Source organism: Orbicella faveolata, unplaced genomic scaffold (genome assembly GCF_042242905.1).
Source record: "Orbicella faveolata isolate gen_17 unplaced genomic scaffold, um_ofav_v1 contig_3, whole genome shotgun sequence".
NCBI classification, from domain to species: domain Eukaryota; kingdom Metazoa; phylum Cnidaria; class Anthozoa; order Scleractinia; family Merulinidae; genus Orbicella; species Orbicella faveolata.
This window is the reverse complement of record NW_028301558.1, coordinates 19,300,084-19,320,000: the sequence shown is the minus strand read 5'-3', so window position 1 is coordinate 19,320,000 and position 19,917 is coordinate 19,300,084. Positions and strand designations below refer to the sequence as shown.

The 19,917-nt window shown below is 40.3% G+C and overlaps 1 protein-coding gene across 1 annotated transcript in view; it reads left to right on the top strand.

The window, feature by feature from the left end:
• LOC110051008 (protein mono-ADP-ribosyltransferase PARP14-like) overlaps positions 1-19,917 on the top strand; it is a 90,750-nt gene that overhangs the window by 61,591 nt on the left and 9,242 nt on the right. Inside the window, exons 20-26 of the mRNA XM_089297663.1 lie at positions 2,533-2,621; positions 3,700-3,982; positions 8,282-8,590; positions 9,333-9,572; positions 10,175-10,414; positions 12,569-14,874; positions 19,361-19,585. Coding sequence (XP_089153789.1) covers positions 2,533-2,621; positions 3,700-3,982; positions 8,282-8,590; positions 9,333-9,572; positions 10,175-10,414; positions 12,569-14,874; positions 19,361-19,585 — 3,692 coding nt within the window. The remainder of the gene's footprint in view (positions 1-2,532; positions 2,622-3,699; positions 3,983-8,281; positions 8,591-9,332; positions 9,573-10,174; positions 10,415-12,568; positions 14,875-19,360; positions 19,586-19,917) is intronic.

Genomic DNA, 19,917 nt, shown 5'->3' with positions numbered 1-19,917 from the left:
TATTTTTCTTCTCTTTTAATTGGCCGAGAGCCCACCAAGTGACCAACAACTAACTGCCTACAAATAATGGTGCAAACAACATTCCGCTCATGCGTAATTGTGACCACGCTCTTGCGTGAAAAATGGCAGATCGCCTCCCTAAGCTGTCAGAGAGTGATTTAAATACAAAAACAAGCTTGGTGATCGAATGATAAAATAATTATTGCCCTCGGTTATCGCAAAATCTTGTGATTTCTAAGTGTCTCGCAGATCAACTATTTGCCTCAGCTTTCCGGTTTCGACAAATAATTGATCTGCTCGCCGCTGACAAATCACGGTATTTTGCTTGAGCTCGTCCACTAATTGTTTAGTATGTTTTAATGAATACATGGGATTTGATCACAATGAAAGGTGAATTCTGATTGGTCCCGTTTGCAATACGGAGCGCTAAGGTCTGGTTTCAGCTTAAAAATAAAATGGTTTCTTGACCTTTCTTGGTTTCCAACCGTATAGCACTGAAGAAGAAATTTTCGCAGTCTACAAAGTGGTTGTCCCTACTAACTCGCCTGGCAGTATTTACAAACACAGTTTTATTATTTTTAGACCAAGATTATCGGCGAAAACCGGCAGAAAACTGCAATTTGCAACTTACGACAACTTCGACAAAGCAACTCAAGCGTTTTTATTTAGAGACTAGCAAAATGAAAACTATGAAATTTATAAAATGTCTCACAGCATGGTTTTAAAACACTTCTACTGAAGATATCTTGCCAAAGCAACTTGACAATTTTTTGTAGAAACGCGACGAAAGTTTCTACAGCAAAGAGTCCCTTGCCGACTCTTCGGCAGTTGGCCTCAAGGTGACTCTTCAGGCAGAAACTTCCAGCAAAGTCTGAACTGAAGCAATCTTTTCGAAAGATCAACCACTTTTTTCGCATTGTTTACCGTTTTTCAATTTTGCTAAATACACGAAACACGCTTGAATTCTCTTGTTTATCACCTGATGAATAATGTGACTTTTCTTGCGTAGCTGCACATTTTGCGCGGGAATTTTATTGGGAAGTTCTGCAGTCTTCCGAGTCAATTTTTTCGCGTATTTTATCCTACGGCTTATTGGTGTATATATATACATACATACTAAAACAACCATTGCCCTCAATGTCTGTGACTAGTGGTGGATATAGATTTAGCAGTACTTTAAGATGAATTAAACCCATTTACATTTGCGATAGCCCTCTTTTCAACTAAAGAGCATTCTATTGCGCACCATTTTATTTTCCTCCATGAGAAGTTGTGCTTATTGCGCTACCAAATCGGCTAACATGATCATTTTCGTTTGACCAGCTAACAGATCATTAAATTATGAAATTGATGGGATCCACGGGACTTTTTAATCGAATGAGGAAAATAATTTAAGATAGTACGCTGGACAAAAATGTTCTGAATCGGCGCTTTACAACAAAAGATTAGAAGAAGAAAGTGATGCAAATGATTTGTGATTGTCTTAAACCTTATTTCATTCTACACATGGAAAATTATTTTCATATAGATCACACAAGGGAGACTTGCGTTACAGCGTAGCCAACTGTTGGTAACTGAATCACAATAGTATGCAAAATCACGTGATTTCTGAGAAAAGAAAGTACCATTTGAAGTGTTGTTTTGCGAAGAACATCGTTACGTGTTTATGGGTTTTTTTGTCAATAATTTGACAAGAAAGCATGAGAAAGACTTTGCAACTTATTTGCCCACTGAAATGCGAAACTGTCTTTAGACACTGATCGTCTTTAAACTCTTCTTGCCACTAGATCGGTCTTCCACCTGGTTTGAAGATGGCGGCCTTTAGATCGTGCTTCGTACAAACCACAATTGCACAAAATGCTGTTGTGTCAAAGTATTGTCCGCCAAGAACCTCAGACAATCCTATTTGTGCTTTTCGGAAACATGCCGAACTTGTTTCTGGGCTCATCTATCAGGAGCTTGCCATTTTATCGCATTTTCTTGCCATAAGACTTTGTTTGGTTTGCCTTGTTTGCCTCGTGGCCCTTCGGTGGTAGCACCACAACCAGAGTCTTTGATTTGCTAAACCGCTGATGTATCACAGGACTATTGTGCAGTTTGGATGGATTATTGCTCTCGATGCATCTCATCGAATACATGACAAAAAAATCCACAAACACGTGATGATCTTCTTCGCACAACAACACCGATCTACTAGGATGTCGATGAAAAACACAACTATTTCTCTTAGAAATCGCGTCTTCCTGGCATGATCCATATGAAAATAATTTTCCATGTGTGGAATTTTATAAGGTTTAAGACAGTCACAAAATAATTAGCATAACTTTGCTAGCTTTAATTTCTTGTCGAAAAATGTCGATCCAGAACAGTTTTGTCCAGCGTACTATCAAATAAACGGAAAAGTGGTCAGGGCGTAAGTGGTCACGGTGAAACAGTAATTCCTTTTGTCTGCCAGGGACTGGAACGCCCTAAACACCTAAAAAGATGTGCCTTGTTTTTTATATATTATTCTCTTCTCTGATGCACCATCAGACCCGAGGGGTGAGGAGGGTACAACTCTGAAGAGTGGCGGTGGCCCAAATCAGCCTCAACAGTGGAATCGTAATGTTCCATCAAACAGGGTAAGTCTTTCTTCACATAGTTTGAACAAAGTGAAAAGTTGAATTATTGTGGGGGGGGGGGGGGGGACGAAATAGAGGTACTAAAAAATCTTAACGACAAGGATATAAAACAGGTAATAGAATCAAAGGATACTTTTTATTGCAAAAGGACAGAAACGCTACTTTCTATTGACAAATTGGTGTGAAAGGTTTATTATTTTACTGATGATATTTATGTAAGCCTAATGGACTTACAGGAGATATGTAGAATCTCTTCTCTTTTTCTGTCAGAATCCTAAGGGGACCGCCATGCCCAAGAGGTAATTAAAACAACAGATGAGCGTTTATAAACATTTTTTTTTATTGCTGGCAAATTTATAGCTGTTACTTTTTCCCAGTACAAATGTCTAAACCCTCTCCTTTGCAAGCAAATGGTCTTGTCAAATATTTCCAGCAGCAAAAACTTTTGTCGAGTTTACACTCACTGAGTTCATGAGAGTTTACACTCACTGAGTACATGATGTGGTGGTGTACATGCAGGCTAAAGAGGGGGAATTGGCCAGATGAGTATGCTTTCAGGCTAGCACCAACAATTGCTTTTTTTTGTTTGAAATCTGATTTGCAACACTTCTATTCAGTAGTGGGGACCGAGGTGAGAGTGAAGGTCTGGGTGTGATTCTAGGGCCATATCCACACGGGGGTGGGGCTTCTCGAGGGATTTACAGAGTTCACAGTTCAGCCGGATAAGTGTTATGAGGGAGAGGCGTTGCTTAAGAACTACAAATTGCCATTCCAGAACAAACTTTAAGGAACAGATCCGTTGAATGAGATCAGATTCGTTGCATGCATCTAAATATAATTTAGACTCTAGGCCACCACTCAACGTTCCTTTGCTAGTTTCCGCCAATTAATTGATCGATGTTTCTTGACTTAATGAGCAGTATTATTGATTACTTCACTGAATTATTTTCACGGAAGGTATGTACATTGCGTATTGATTAACAGACTCGAGAATTTGCTTAAGAACGTCAAACCCGTCAGTGCATGGGTTCTTATTTAATAAGAGATATAAGGTGAAATCTCATTCCTTTTGTCGCAGCGGTTTGAAAATCAACAATTTGATCAAGACAACAAACGAAACAGTGCTGACTTTTCTGAACCACCTCGTGCTTTCAACTGGACAGCCCCTGGGACGGTTCCAAGTGCATCTTCACACCCCGAGCAATGCACAGTGGAAGTTTTTGGACTTCCACCCAGCGCATCCGAGGATCTGGTAATGAATTATTTCGAGAATGCCAAGCAATCTAAGGGAGGCCCTGTGTCTACTGTAGTCATAAATCCCGTATCTCAGAAGTGCCTGGTGACTTTTGAATCCGCTGAGGGTAAGTCAGGTGTCTTAACACGCTTTCAGAAGTTGTGCTTATCGCGCTACCAAATCGGCTAACATGATCATTTTTACCAACTAACAGATCATTAAATTATGAAATTGATGGGATCCGATCCATGGGACGTTTTAATCGAATGAGGAAAATAATTTAACATATCAAATAAACGGAATAGGGGTCAGGGCGTAAGTGCTCACGGTGAAACAGTAACTCCTTTTGTCTGCCAGGGATTGGAACGCCCTAAACATCCAAAAAGACGTGCCTTGTTTATTCTCATCAATATAATTTCAATCAAAAAATAGACTGATCCATTTTTTATATATTATTCTCTTCCCTGATGCGTGCATACATATATAGCACTTTAGTAGCTGATGAAATCTTCAATTCATTATAATATTACATTATAGATATATATATTTATATAATAACCCAAGTTATTCTTGCATTCTGATTGGTTCTCGCCTATCATCTATTAGAAGACAGATGCACGATTGACGTCATCATTTCAAAGTTTTTCCCTCTGGGTTTTAAAATGGCGGAAAGTTTTGAGAATTTAGATAATATTTTACATGACTGGGCAAAAGATAAGTTACAAGAAAGTCTTGTCCAGGCATTGAACAGGTAGCAGAAGCATAGTCTAGCAGGAAGAAGAAAGATAAAGCCGTTTCTGTTTTAGAAAATGACTCAGAAAAAATACTCGAGCAGTCTTAGTCGGCAGTCGAGCGAGACTAAACCAAACACAAAATTAGTCTTGGTAAGCCGAGAACCATTGCTTTATCTCAAATTTAACAAACCCAATAAACAAAATGTTTATAAGATTAATTTGTTTCAAACTTTGAACTTTTCTCAGTCTCAAAATAATTGTTGACACAGGGATTGTCTGGAATGAAATATCGTAGCCACTTCTTAAAATCAGTTAAAATAAACACATAGTAGTAGTAGTAGTAATAATAATAATAATAATAATAATAATAATAATAATAATAATAATAATAATAACAATAATAATAAAGTTTTTTGGGCGCATTTAAAAAACTCAATGCGCTTACATTACTATAAAAAATAAATTAGTCAAATCCTATAAAATATTTCTAATAACAGTAATAAATAAAATAAATGAAAGAATTAATTAAAATGAAGTTTTTCTGCTGTTCATCGGTTAGTGCCCACTTGTTAAACAAGTCTAGGCCATAATCTCCTGACCACAGTAACGCATATTTGCACTTCTGAGTGCTTTCTCGACTTTTTAATGGTCCATCAAGTAGAAGCTCTCACTTTTGGCGAATCCCTTGAATCTAGTTAACAAATCTGGGCCAGGGGTCCAGTCCATTTTTGGTACTTCGAAACCGACTAAGTCGCTCATTTTGGGAGACCATGAAGGATACTATTACAGTAGTCCAGACGGGATATTACAAGCGCATTAACTAACAGTTTGAGATGTTCCTTGGTGAGGTATTTGCGTTAGTTGATTTCTTACACGTCTCGTTTATGTGGTATGTCAGTGATAGGTTTTTATCTAAATTAACACATGAAGATCACGAACTCTCTCAGTTAGTTCAATGACGGTATTGTCAAAAGAGAGCTTCTCGATGTTAGGTGTCTTGGTGAACCGGGATGTAAATAGTATAACCTCGGTCTTTTCAGCATTACTTCTTAGCATGTTTTGCGTGTTCCATCGCATTACATCCTCTATACAACTTCAGAGGGCAGTCAGAGACAGGGCCTGATTTGCAGGATCAATAGCTATATATAGTTGAGTGTCATCTGCATAAAACAAAGAATTCAAATTATGGCGAGCAATTACATCTTGAAGAGGGGCGATATACAGGGTGAAAAGTAATGGTCCAAGTATAGACCCTTGTGGGACACCATAACGTAGAACACAAGGAGTGGACACTTGATCTCCAATGATTATTAATTGCCGACGGTTTTCAAGGCAAGATCTGAACCAGCAGAGTGTCAATTTTGAGAAACCAAAGTAACACTCAAGTCTTTCCACCAAGATCGTATGATCAATAGTATCAAAGGCCGCTGATAAATCGAGTAAGACTAATACAACATCTTGGCGACGGTCAATCGTTCTAAGAATGTCATTTGTCACACGTAGCAAGGTCGTTTCCGTAGAGTGGTGTTTCCTATATGCAGACTGCATAGTTGGCATCAAATTGCAAGCTTCAAGGTAGTTGTACGTTTGTGTTGCGACAACCTTTTCGATCACTTGGCTAAGGAGCGGAATATTAGCAACAGGTCTGTAGTTCTTAAGAATTTCCTTGTCGAGGTTATCCTTTTTCAAACGTGGGCGCACGTGTGATAACTTCAGGAATGAAGGAAACTCCCCCGTTGTTAGTGACTGATTGACTATGTTAGTTATCATAGGAGATAAAACATCAACATAATTCTTTATAACAAAGGTGGGAAGTGGGTCGAGAGAACATGTTTTTGTGGAAAGAGACTGAATGGTGTTCTTAATGGTAGAGCAGGACACAGGCGTCATCGTGAATTCGTGAGCTACGACTGCATCCTGGAGTTCGTCTCTAATGGATTGGATTTTCCCGATAAAGAATTCGTTAAAATCTCCAACCAGTACTTCCAAAGATGTATAGGAAGGAAGGGCTGAGCTTCCTGGTTGAAACAGCTTGTCGACCATTCGAAAAAGCTTATTTCTTCCAGCTTGTTCGATATCGCTTTCCGATGCGAATATTCCAGTTCCTTTCAGGGCACAGCAGCGAGCAAAGTATAGCTCACTACAGCTCACGGCCAACTGTATCGCAGCTAAAAGGTATCTCCGACACTATTTCAAACTGATTTGAGAATCACCAATCACAGAGGACACAAATTTCCACCATCACTAACGCTCATTTCATTCAAAAATCGAATCGAATGGCCTCAAGATTGACCGTAACCGCAAGTTTTCCGAGCGTATTTTTCAACTCTTGTAATATTCAAGGCAACTCCAAACTTTTTGGTTCACATGGCTGCTCTGATGACAAAAACTGACTTGACTTTCCAGCACTTTCTTTAAGATTTGTAGATTTCGCAGCTCAATTCTGCTTTCACTGTAAGTTTTCATTCTACGAGAAGCGACGCTCGAGTCAAGTTTGACAGTGGCGTGATTTTCCTGGACCAATCACAATTCTTTGCTGTGCATAGCAACCAATGAGATTGCTTCATTTTGTATAGACAATATGTTACGTCAAATGGCTTTTTTCGTGTTCGTCAAAGTGGGCAAAAGCTGGCTTTGGAGTTACAACTGTATGTTGAAAGATTTTGAAATAAAAAAGCCTTATCTGTAGTAGTTTGTTTCGTTGTTATATAAAAGAAATAGATTCCATGTTGCAGTGCGTCTGTTCAGCAATAGATCACAGAAGACGCCAAAATGTGGTAAGAACATCAATGACGCACTCGGCTATCCCCTCGTGTGCCACTTTGTTCTTACCACATTTCGACGTCATCTGTGACCTATTACTGAACAGACGCACGGCAACATGGAATCTATTTGTTAAATATATCTGACCGATTTTCCAAAAACATGCCCGCTATTTTGGTGCAAAGTCTTTAACACGGTTTTCATAAATTCAGACATATATTGGCACAGAATGACCGAAACTGATCAAGGAATTCCCTAGTTTGACTCTAGATGCTTTAGAAAGATCGACAGAAATTAGACACGTTCGTTTTTCGACCTTTGGCTACCAAAAAGGTAACCCACTCCTCAGTTAAACTCCATTTTACACTGAAGCGTTGGGTCTACATCAACAATATGATCGCGTGCTGACAACGGTTAACATAACGGTTAAAATAATATGCTCGCATGATGAAAACGGTTGAAATGAACAGCGCGCGCGCTTGCAATACCTAAGTCGCACCGAGTGCTCGCGCTAAATTTACAAACTTTGATATGTGCTACGTTTAACGGTACCTTAGAATGAACTTAAGCCGGTACCTACATGTTGAAATCAGCTCATTTCGCTTGTTTAGGTTTGCCATGTGTGGCTTAGTTATTAAAAAGAATTTCTCAGTGGCACGAAGATTACAACGTTTTTTATACATTGTTTGTTTCTGTTTATTAAAGGGGAAGAGGAATGAGAGTCTTCTGTGATAAAATTCCTTATTCCTCCATCTCAAAATGTGCACTTCACTTCTTTACTCCCATCTTCCTAAGTAGAGGTCTCGGTGTTTGGGCTATTTAGAGATGTTAGGATAAATATATATATCGCTACGATAGCACAATTTTTAAACTTTAAACATTACAAAGGGTTCACTGGGTCATGGCAGATTTAAATTTGTCAATTTCAGACGCCATCAGAACGTTGGAACACTCCCCTCACACTTTAAGTGGTGCAAGTCTCCAAGTTTCGCTGTATGAAGAATTCGAAGATGAAAATCATAATAATAATGGTGACTTTGACGAAAACACAGCAGGGGATGACGGCTGTACTGATGAAAATGATATCATCATTACTGTCAGCGGCCTCTTACCGTCTACTAGCGAGGACGCCGTAGTAAACTACTTTGGGAATTCGAGACGATCTGGTGGAGGTGAAATTTCCAACGTCCATTATACTGACGACGGGGAAGCCATAATAACTTTTCTTGAGGTGAAAGGTATGTGAGATATTGGCGCTTCCTGTATTTCTGAATCATATAGAAGTAGTTATGTGTTGTATGGTATGCGTTGTCAAAAGGAATTAAGAGAATTCCCACTTGGTAGAAAAATAACCATGAAATGATGGAAAACTAGTTAATAACGAGTGCGCCCTGTCGTCTACAGTAGAGTAGGAGTAGTTCACGACAACATTGACTGACTGATTGATGAGTTGGTTAACTGATTGAAGATGGTTAACTAATTAATCAGTCTATTTTAGATAGTTAATAAACTTGATAAACTTTGCTTACTTGTTTGCTTGCTCTCTTGATCCATTGATCGATCTATGTTACTATTTCTTTTGTATAAAAAAAGCTTTTATTTTATCGGTAGCCCATACGGTACAGATCTAGGGTTATTGCAGTCATTATGCATTTTTTACATTTGCGTCACATTGTAAGATCAAGCATTAACTTTCTTTTTGATCTTTGGATATTTGGAAACAACGCACTGTATAAGAAAACGTGCAGTGCGGTGAGGACCGTTTATCTAATATAACTGCGGTTCATATATAGCTAGCGTTAAAACGGTTTTCAAATGAGTGTCGTAAAGCCAAAACCAAGGTAATTACTCTAGCTAATCTCAAAGGACCAGACAATCCAAGTAAATGTTTGCAGCAGACGCCAATTGTATTGTACTTGGCAAGCAGGCAACAGGACACATTAGCCAGAAATCCTTATATTGTTGTTTCTGAATCAACAGATTTAGAACGACTGCTTGAGAAGCCACATGCAATCGACGGAAAAGCTATAACAGTTGTACGCCAGCTTCCCAAGAAAAAGTTACCACTTGACCCAGTTAAAGTTCACGTACGCGGAATCAGCGAAAAGACCACTGAAGACTGCTTACGGTTTTACTTGGAGAAGTTCAGTGACACTAAAGTCGTGGAAGTGTATCTTGGTCGTAGCAACGACGCGCTTGCAACTTTTGAATCTGAACCAGGTAATTTTGAATCAGTTACATTTATTTTCACTACAACTGAGACAATTGAGGGGCGCTTATTGATCGAGAGCTACGATCGATGAGGATATGGACTGTTAAAATGACGCGCGTTCAATGTAACGCAGCGTTTGTAACGCAGCTATCGGAGAACTGATAAAAGTTTTGCGACTTCCGATAAACTGAAACCATACAAGTTTTGGGATTGTCAACTGGGGTATAAGAAACTAAATTTTCGAGAACATGGTCGGCTAAGAAGTGAAAAGTTACGAACTGTCACGCGCTCGCCCGATATTACACTGATTTTCGCTGTTGCCGTAAAAATAACTAAAACGCAAACAGACAATCTCATCACATTTTTTTCATGGGCTACATTCGTATGGAAATGACGTCGTGTCACGAGCAATGTCCAAAACTTTGTAGTGAATTATTAAACTAGAATTTTAGGATTGCAGTATGACGTCATTTCTGCCAATTGTAAAATTTTAAGTATGATCAAATTATTGGACTCAGCGATGAGGTGCTTAACTGAGAGAGTAAAATTGTGTTTTAGAAAGCAAAAAAACCAATAAATCAAATTGAAAGCTGTTTTCTATATTTTTCAGATTTTAAATCGCTGTTCTTCAAAATAAACGAAGATAGAAAAGGTCTCGAAGGAAAGAAACCTCAGTTGAAGCGTGTGCATATCTGCTCATGTATTCTAGTGACAGGATTGAAAAAAGAAACAACTAATGACACAATAGCATTGTACTTCGAAAACGAAAAACGGAGTGGAGGGAAAGACGTCAGTCACGTGGAAAGAAAAGGAAAAGACCAAGCCTTGGTTTATTTTGAAGATCCCTCAAGTAAGATACATTTATTATTCAAGCTAAGAACTGATTAACAATAAGCAACGATGTGCAGACTAAATCTACCTCAACTCGTTTGATTCCTATCAGTACAGCGACAGGTGGCAAATTATATGTACCACAATTACAAACCACTCAATGCTATAGATTTCAGTTGTTTTCACTCACAGTTACCTATGTTTTGTTTGCGTAGCACAAGCCAGGCAGCATCCGTTGAGGATTAAAGCTAAACAAACGTCCATTAACAGTACAAAAGTTCAGACGACGCCTGAAACTACAGTTAAAATTGAGCCCTCAATTTTAACTGTAGTTTCAAGCCTCATTTTAACGTTTGCACATAAATGATAAAGGTTAATCTGAGTCAGTGGCGGATCTAGGGGAGGGGCCCGGGGCCCCCCTTTATTTTGGGTAAAAAAAGAAAAAATCACAGAAGGAATAAAACCGGCAGGGCAAGAAAAACAAAACCGCCTTCCCCCCCCCTTCCGCCCCCTTAGCTCAAGGTCTGGATCCACCACTGTGAGTGGCTGCATCATGACTAATATAAAGACAACAGATGCAAGGAAGATCAGCAATAATATATCTCGGTATTATTCTATGCCATCTTCAGGTAGAAGACAGGAGTCCGAAGATGGTGTAGAATAATCCCGAAATAGCTATAACATCGCTAATTTTCCTTGCATTTGTTAACTATCTTTATTATATGGCTTTGGCTTGTGGCCGATATAACGCGCGCTCTGATTGGCTAAGAGCGAAATCTGAACGGTCATTATGCAGCCGTAATGCCCACGGACCGATTACGGATTATGCAAATTAGGAAGAGCCCGGCTCGGAAAATTCAATCGCATTGAAACGATGAAAGCCGATTAAAAACAGTAAGAGAAGTAAATTTAATTCCGAGTAGCTAGAAGTTTAGGGATTTTTCCTTAATAAAATTTACATAGAAGTCGTTTTTGACTTACCAGCCGGTAACCTTGTCGGGCACTAGGGAAAAACAATCAAAGTTTGTCGAGTCTTAAGTAAAGCTAAAATCGCTAAGTGAAAAACACCGGCTGATCTGTCATGCATCCTGAGCAGAACACCACGAGGAAACACACAACAATTACCGAAATATTGAACTCCGTCACAGTTCTCATCAAATAGATTCCCTCTCTTTAACACAAGCAAGTGTAAATCAGCTTCCAGGATCATCAGATGTCAACAATCGGGCTGTTTCTGTCGGTAGCAGTGTTTCTGATAACTACAGGAAGTTTTAGACGTTCACAAAGCTTGAAAAATTAATCCATAAATCCCAGAATGAAGAAGGCGAAGATATGTCGTCGAAAGCGAATGCGAAGATCGAGTTATTTTAAGCAGTGCGTTCTGAAGCATTAGTATTTTGTTTCACCGAAAGACCGTTGGTTTGGACTATTTTGAAGCACTTTCTGTCTTTTCCATGAGCGTTGACGTTTCGCCACAAAAGTCGGAAAAACTCCTCCATCAAGTTGTGGCACCACGATACTAAAATACCTTTTTGAGGCTCGGACAATCATTTTTCCCGTAAAGAAATGTGTACTTTTAACGGAAGACGTAATACAGTGGTGAAGTTCAATGACTGTGTAGTTTTGCCCTGGGTTTGAGACGATGAATGAATCGGTAAACGCGCGCATCGCCGGATGTAAATTGACGACTTCCGCTCAAATAATTTTTTTTTCTTTAATTCATGAGCCATATAATAAACAACTTAATAACCTCGACCGTTCGGTCGTTACGGGAAAATCTCAAACCTCGGCCTACCGTATTGACCTCGCTATCGCTCGGTCAATACGGCAAGGCCTCAGTTTGAGATTTTCCCGTAACGACCTCACTCTCGGTTATTAAGTAGTTAATCATTCACAATGCAGTTACTCGGACTGACCTTTTTCATTAATGGTGACGGTAATGGGTAATAGGTTTTGAACTTTTGTATTGTTCTTGAAAACGCTACCGAACAACAACATCCACAAAGCATCTTCTACTTCACAGTAAAAACAAGTACAATTAAAACATCTCGAAATTAGGGGCCAGATTTCAGCCGCAGTTAATTTACACAGTATAATACTTCAAATAACTGAAGCGTTAATTCTCAAAGAGTATCATCCAATCTTATCATTTTATTGTCTCTTTTCTTCACAGGTGTTCGAAATGTCACGGCCAAGAGTCAATCTCAAGGCCATACCCTTGAAGGACAAAACTTGGATGTGAAGCCACACTATCCTTTCCTTGAAGATACTTCAACGCAAAAAAAGGAAATCCCTTTTGATTCAAAAGTCTTTGAATATATTCAGATGTGTTATGGGCCTGAACTGCTAACGTTGCTCAAAGAGCACGAAGTACATGTTGAACTCTCAAGGGATTCTCAGAACTCGATCATCACTATCTCTCCTTCAGGAAAAGGCAAAAGAGACTCTGAACAGTCGTGGAAAGAAAAGACAGAGATCTTGGAATGTTTCTTGCATAGCTTTAAGATAGATGAAATTTCCATTGATTCAGAAATCGTCGACGAGATAGCACAACGTTGGCAGAAGTACAGCTCCAGTCAAGGACCAACAAGTTTTGTCTCTTTTGATGATCACAGGCGAATAGCCCTCCTCGTTGGTAAAAAGGTATTCGTGGATCAAGAAAAGAATAAGTTGCAAGGGCTGATTGACGAAGTTAAAGAAGACAAGAAGTTCATGAAGTCTCTGGTACAAGTCACCGTAACCAACATCCCCAAGTCCAGGCTTATTCTGTTAGAAATGTCAGGTCTGTGTCAAACACTTGCGCAAAAGCATGGCCATTTGAACATCAACGTCGATAGCGACGGTCAAAAACTGTGTTTAAAAGGTCCTAGAAAACTTCTTCAGCAGGTCAAAGTGGAAGTAATCACTTTTATTTCGAAGGTAGTCGAGCAGACAACTGAGCTACCGCCCAACGTCATCAATGTTTTAAAAAGAAAAGACGTTTCCGGATTTATACAGGACCTGTTAAGACAGAGGTCCATACAAGCGGTAGTCCTTTTCGATCAAAGTCAAAGTTCCAACGAGGTTCAGGTGGTTGGTGTTGATTCAAGGAGCACAAAAGCAGCTGAAAATGAGTTGCAGAGTGCCATTGGTGAGAAGAGTCTCCATTTGACACCTGAGAATGCCCAACTGCTTGGGACTCGCAAGTGGAAAGATCTTCAGTCTTCGCTGACATCAACATTTAAAGTTGGAATAACAGTTGATAATCGTGCCGGCACTATATGGGTCAGTGGAATTGCCAAAGATATTGAAGAAAGTTACCATGCAGTAAAGATGTTTTTGGGGATCAACACAATGTTACATGCCACAGTCCCAACCGAGGCAGGATCCGCAAAATTCATTTCCACAGTGTGGAAAGAAAAGCTTGATGGCATTAAAAGAGTACTCTCAGGTTTTTCAATTGACATGAGAGTTACCGCTGATTGTAAAGGGATTGAAGTTTCTGGCACCGCCGAAGGACTACAGAAGTGCTTGCCACGATTTCACGAAGTCATTGATGCTGGTAAGAAAGACTCTGTTACAGTTGACAAGCCTGGGGTGAAGAAATTTTTCTTAGCGGAGAAAGGGCCTAGTTTCCTGAAAACAGCAGAGGAAAAAAACAAGTGCGTTATCTTGGCCACTGAATGTAGTGCGGATGAAGCCGGTGTAGATGCAGAGGCTGAGGAAGAAGAAGAGAAAGAAGTACGGTCGACCGCAGAGTTGTTTTGTAGCTACTCGACAAAAGAGGGGAAAACCATTTCAGTCATGAAAGGAGACATAACGAAAGATCGCGTAGATGTCATTGTTAATGCCGCTAATGGTGAATTAAGACACGTTGGAGGCCTTGCAGCAGCTATTGTAAAAGCAGGTGGTAAAAAGATTCATGACGAGTGCAACGCTTTTGTGATAGAGATTGGTCCTCTACTTGAAGGTCAAACACATATTACCACCGCCCGAATGTTGCCTTGCAAACACGTTATCCATGCTTATGGACCTAGATGGGATTCCGAAGCGGACAGAGCAAGAAGAAATGAAGAAGAAACGAAGCAGGAACGTTGCCTGAGGCATGCAGTCGCAAGTTCTCTCAAAAAGGCAAGAGACCTGAGATCAATTGCAATTCCAACAGTCAGTTCTGGTGTGTTCAACTTTCCTTGCGACCTTTACGTTAAAGTCATTTTGAATACTGTCCTCGAATTCTGCAAAAAAGACCCACATTGCAAGCTATCAGAGATCCACCTCATCAACAACGATGACGCAACAGTGAAGGTGTTCGCGGATGAATTGAGAAGGAGATTTAGAACAGAGAGGAATTTTACCGATCTGAAGAGTAGCAAACCTGCAACCTCTGTGGCTGGAATTGTTAGTAGAGCAAAGGGAATGGCAATGATGGGGCCTCCGAGATCCTTGATAACTCAAGGAATTCGTATCACAGTGAAAAGCAGCGACCTGGCCAAAGAACAGGTATTCATGGCTAAAATGTTTTTATAATATTATGACAATTTACGAAACACCGTGAAGCCCCGGTCCAACGATCGCAACATGTGAATGCAACATATCGTAACACTGTTGGGTGCAACATGTTGCACGCGTTTGGCCACCCTGCTACGACAAGTTGGGTGTGTTGGCCCAAATTTGATCATTTTCAAACTTGAGCCAACAACACCCAACATGTCGCAACACGTCGCAACAGGGTGGCCATACGCTCGCAACATGTTACGCCCAACAACGTTTCGACATGTTGCGTTTAAATAATGCGCTCGTAAGGCCGGGGATTGACAAAGCGTTGCAATCGTAGTTCTGTTCAATGCAAGAACTAAGGTGCAGTGCAAAAGTGATGCAAATAAAATTTGTAAAACGGAACTTTTCGGGACAAAATTTTGATTTAATTCGCCGAAATTGGGCATAAATTTCAAAAGACTATCGATGAATATATTGGGGTAGTAAAGAGAATTCAGTACATTTTGACAATTCCGGCAATTGAGTTATTTTTGTGGTTACTGCCTTAGACAGTCACCAATAGGTCATCAGGCCCGGGAGTAAATGAGTAAGTCAGTCATTCAGTAAGAAAGAAAGATAGTCCGTGACTTTTCGAAAGCTTTCGGAACAATGAATCTCACGACGTGAGACAGAAAACATTTCGTGATTTAATAATTGATTATGCCTTTTAAACGCGAGTTTAAATGAAAATAACTGCTTTTACAGCTTAACATTATTACCCTTTCATTAAATATCAGATTTCGAGTAAAACAATTTCGAGTTTAGCGGAAACATGGCGCTACGAACCTCCCCAATCTCTTACATGGCGCTACGAACCTCTACGATCTCTTACCGCTGACCGCTGCGAAGTCAAAATGTAGGACATTGCAGATTCGTTTCCCACGTTCTTCGACAGGACGTGACATCGCTTGGATAATCACATACCGTAAAATCCCGCGTCAAAGCCCCCCAGGTTATAAGCTCCCCCCCCCCTGTTATAATCCCTTCTATTTGCTAACAAAGATATTATTCCGGATATAAGCCCTCCTCCCGGAATGTAAGCCCATCTATTGTATAAGTGTGTTCCTTTCGCGTTTCTCAGTACAAACATTAAATTTTTAATCGAAAGTTATAGGCTAATGGATAGGGCAATACATGTAGGGTAATAGCTCTAAATGCAATAGTATTTTAGCGTTAATTCGTTTCTCGCATACGTTTTATCTCGTCGTTCCGAAATGTTATTTTTTACTCCGCTTATATGCCTCCCCACTACCCCCTCGCCCCGGATATAAGGCTCCCCGTTTATAAGCCCACCCAAAACCCCTTATGAAGTTATATAAGCCCAGAACTATGTTGGTGAGTAGCCACAATATTTCCTCAGTTTTCTATATTTTTTTCTCATATAACCAGGCACAGCTTTCACCGAAGTATGCCAAAGTGCCAAAGTATTTTTCTTGAAGAATCCTGCAGGATTTTGAGCGGTTTCCGAAAGGTTTTGATTGAAATACGATTGTTACGTGCCTTTAGAGCATCCATCGAGCAAATAAATGCATATTCTCAAATTGATGTTTCATTTTCTCATACTACCCGGAATTATATTAATGTTTGTTTCATTAGAAATACTTGTTTCAATTACAGGTGGAAATTGAAATATTCACCTTAAGTCAGGAACCTCGGCAGCATTAAAAAACGCTCTGCTGGCAAAAAGCCTTCTTAACCAAGTCGATAAGATCTCTTCATACGGAAATTCTGGATTCTTTATTTTAAAATACTGACAGATTAGTAACGTTTGCTTCATACAAATGTATTTAAAGATAATTTCAGCGTCTGTTCACCATCGTTTAAGCTTAATAGGATTCGATCTCTACCATCTCTATACCCTGCGAGCAGTTTGTTTCTCCTTCGCCGAACGAGAGAGAAACCACTGCGAGCAACCGATCGTTCCTTTGCGTTAACCGCCGTCCTGCGCCATGAACGAATAAATCAACTTTGAACTGGTAAAACGAGTTTTAAAAGCTGGTTTAGTCTCGATGTGCTCACCAACATAACTGCTGCGTTTTACCGAATCCACCGTGAAGCGATCAAAGTCCAACTCCACTGCGAAAGGTTATGATCTGGGTTATGATGTTGAAAGACGTTCATTCGAGACTGTGCTCTACATCGCTGGAAGTTCCTCCTCTAGTGCTTTGAGGGCGCTTCTGTGGTTACTTTTGATGACGTATAGTCGCTTGAAACAGCTTTTATAAACCCGCCTTCGATCGTATTCTCTCTGTTAGACTCGGATTGATGTTTGGAGTATTGTGTTCAACGAGCTCAGCAATCCCGTACGCGAAAAGGCAAGAAAACCTAAAATTTAGGCTTTAGATTTAGACCACAAACAAGATAATACTTCGCCGTCGTACAAACACCTGTAGCGAACAAATGGAACTGACGGCAAAGAGGGTCCCCAATAGGTTTGGCAGGATGCGGGATTTTGCTTTTTTTCGCCGTGATATTTGGGATTTGAGCTGAAAACAGGGGCGGGAAGCGGGAGTTACGATTACGAGCGGAAGCAGTATTTCGTGTTTTCATAGGGTTGGAATGCGGGATTCGTGAGGGGAACAGAGCGGGATACGGGATTTCAATTCTTACATGATCTCATAAATTGTTATCTGATCAGCGCAAAAACCACAAGCTGGCAGAAACGAACCTTTTGTGCATATAGCTGTGTCAGGTTTCAAGTAATGAATAGCAACGGCTCTGTACCCTGTCAGGTTCTGTCAAACGTATCCATTATCGCTGGACTACGTTAGCATCATGAGACTGGCCGGGTCGTACTAGAGCGAATTCAAATATTTCCAGTTTTTGGCGAGGAAAAAAATTGACAAAAATTTAGCAAGTTCCAAATTTTCGCAACGGTCGAATTAAACCAACACCTCTCCATTTCCGACATTTTCGACACTTGCGTCTGTAATCTTGGCCCCCGATCCTTTCTAGTTTTTCTTGTCTTTCGACCTTTTCCAGAGCGCTTGTCTTGTTTTGGCCAGGATGGCCACACCGGATGGCGGTGATATTGATTTACCGTACGATGCACCATATATTACGAAAGTGATGCGCGAGCAAGAATTCCTTCATTCGGAAAGAAAAGTTCTGAGCCCAGATTTCAAGGAAAGTGAAAACGCTGAAAGCTTTGAAAGCAACTGTCAAGTGTATTTACGGGCCATCTCTTAAATATAGGAATGAACAATCTTTTTCTTTCACTGATACGTGGACAAAAGAAAACAAAACAGTAAACCGTTTATGGAAAGAAACGTTATAATCATTTGTGCTGAATTATCTGCTACCCATTGAATTCTTTTGTGATCTTTTATATGATATCTATTTTTAAAAAGTTTCTGTGTTAATAATTAAATTAATTATTAATTTAACAAATCAACAATTAACGCAGAAACGTCTTTGAAAAGTGGGCGGGATCGGGATTTCCAGGCAAAAAAGGGCGGGATAGCGTGATTAACAGGAAAAAATGGGCGGGAAAGCGGGATCTGAGAACCCTATTGTGGACCCTCGACAAATGCATCACGTGGGGCGAGACGAACTCGCGTAGGCTCGATGGAAAAGTAGACAGTTGCTCCCAGTAGTTTCTCTCTCGTTCGGCGTAGGAGAAAACAACTGCTCGCAGGGTACCATCTCTAAGGATGTCAATGGTTCTGCAAAAAGCTTGGATCATGTGTACTAAAGGCATCCGCGGTCAAGAGACACTCCATCTACACCCCGGTCGACACTCGATCGACATCTTCAGCGACAGTCAATCGACAGTCGACTAGTTTTTGATCCATGCATATGAGTCGGTAGACACTCGGCCGACTATCGACCGACTGTTGATTAAGTGTCGATCAAGTGTCGACCGAATATCGATCGGGATGTCGATCACCTGCCGATCAAGATGTCGATCGAGGGTATCGATCGAGGGTATCGATCAACAGTCGATCGCGGATGCCGTTAGTACACATGTTCCAAAGGTTTTATGTGTCGCTCGAGTAATTGACGTCGCCGTTTATACGAAAAAAGCATTTTGTCTTTGACGACACGACGGGACTAGCGAGAGTTTCCCGCGTCCACTGACGTTTCCGTCCGGGCCTTCCCATCCTCGCATCGTAAACAGCTACCTAATGCTGTGTACAAAGATGCAGAGAACATATGTGTCAAGCATTTAAATTTCAAAACAAATATTAGAAATAAAACTAATAAAACTCCACAACTCTTTGTTTTTGTACCATTGTGGTTATTCACTATCCAGTAACCACATGTCCTCTCAGAAGGCTTTTGTTCAATACTTTCATGTCAGTATACGGTTTCTGTCCCCTCAGCATTTCTCGATCGTTTTCCATAACTCGATGGTATCATTAACTAACATTTGATGCCGTGACTAAGAATGGACTTCGCTTTTAGTTTTGGTCCTCTAGCCAACTGTCACTTCTGTTTTCTCTTCCAGGCGGACATTTTAGTTGGTACAGCGACATCGAATCTTAACTTGACGCAGACCCCTTGTGCAAGGGCCCTAAGCCAAGCTGCTGGACCAAGCTTACAGCAGGAATGTACCAATATAGGGCATGTGGCTGTCGGCGACATTGTTGTAAACAATCAACCGGGAAATCTCAAATGCAAGGCAGTAATCTTTGCCATCTGCTCCGAGTGGGACAATGGAGAGGGCAAAAAGGCAAAGTAGAATTACCATGATAACTTAATAGTTTGTTCACAGACTCATTTCATCCAATATTGTCGAGAGCGCGAATAAAGTAAAAGCGAGCTTTGAACGATCGGGAGTTGAACTAGCGCGAACTCAAAACGCTCTAACAATAATGGCTGTGAACAGGCTTTGCTACCTTGGTGTCAAATCAATGCAAACATTTCGAAGGTTCCAGTTAATTTTTTTGTAAATTTTATATCAAATCAGGTGCCATGTACCCAACAATTTTCCTTTACCTTTAATTTTCCTTTACCGTAGTTCTCAGCTGGTAAGTAACAACTAATTGGTTTATTTCGAGCTTT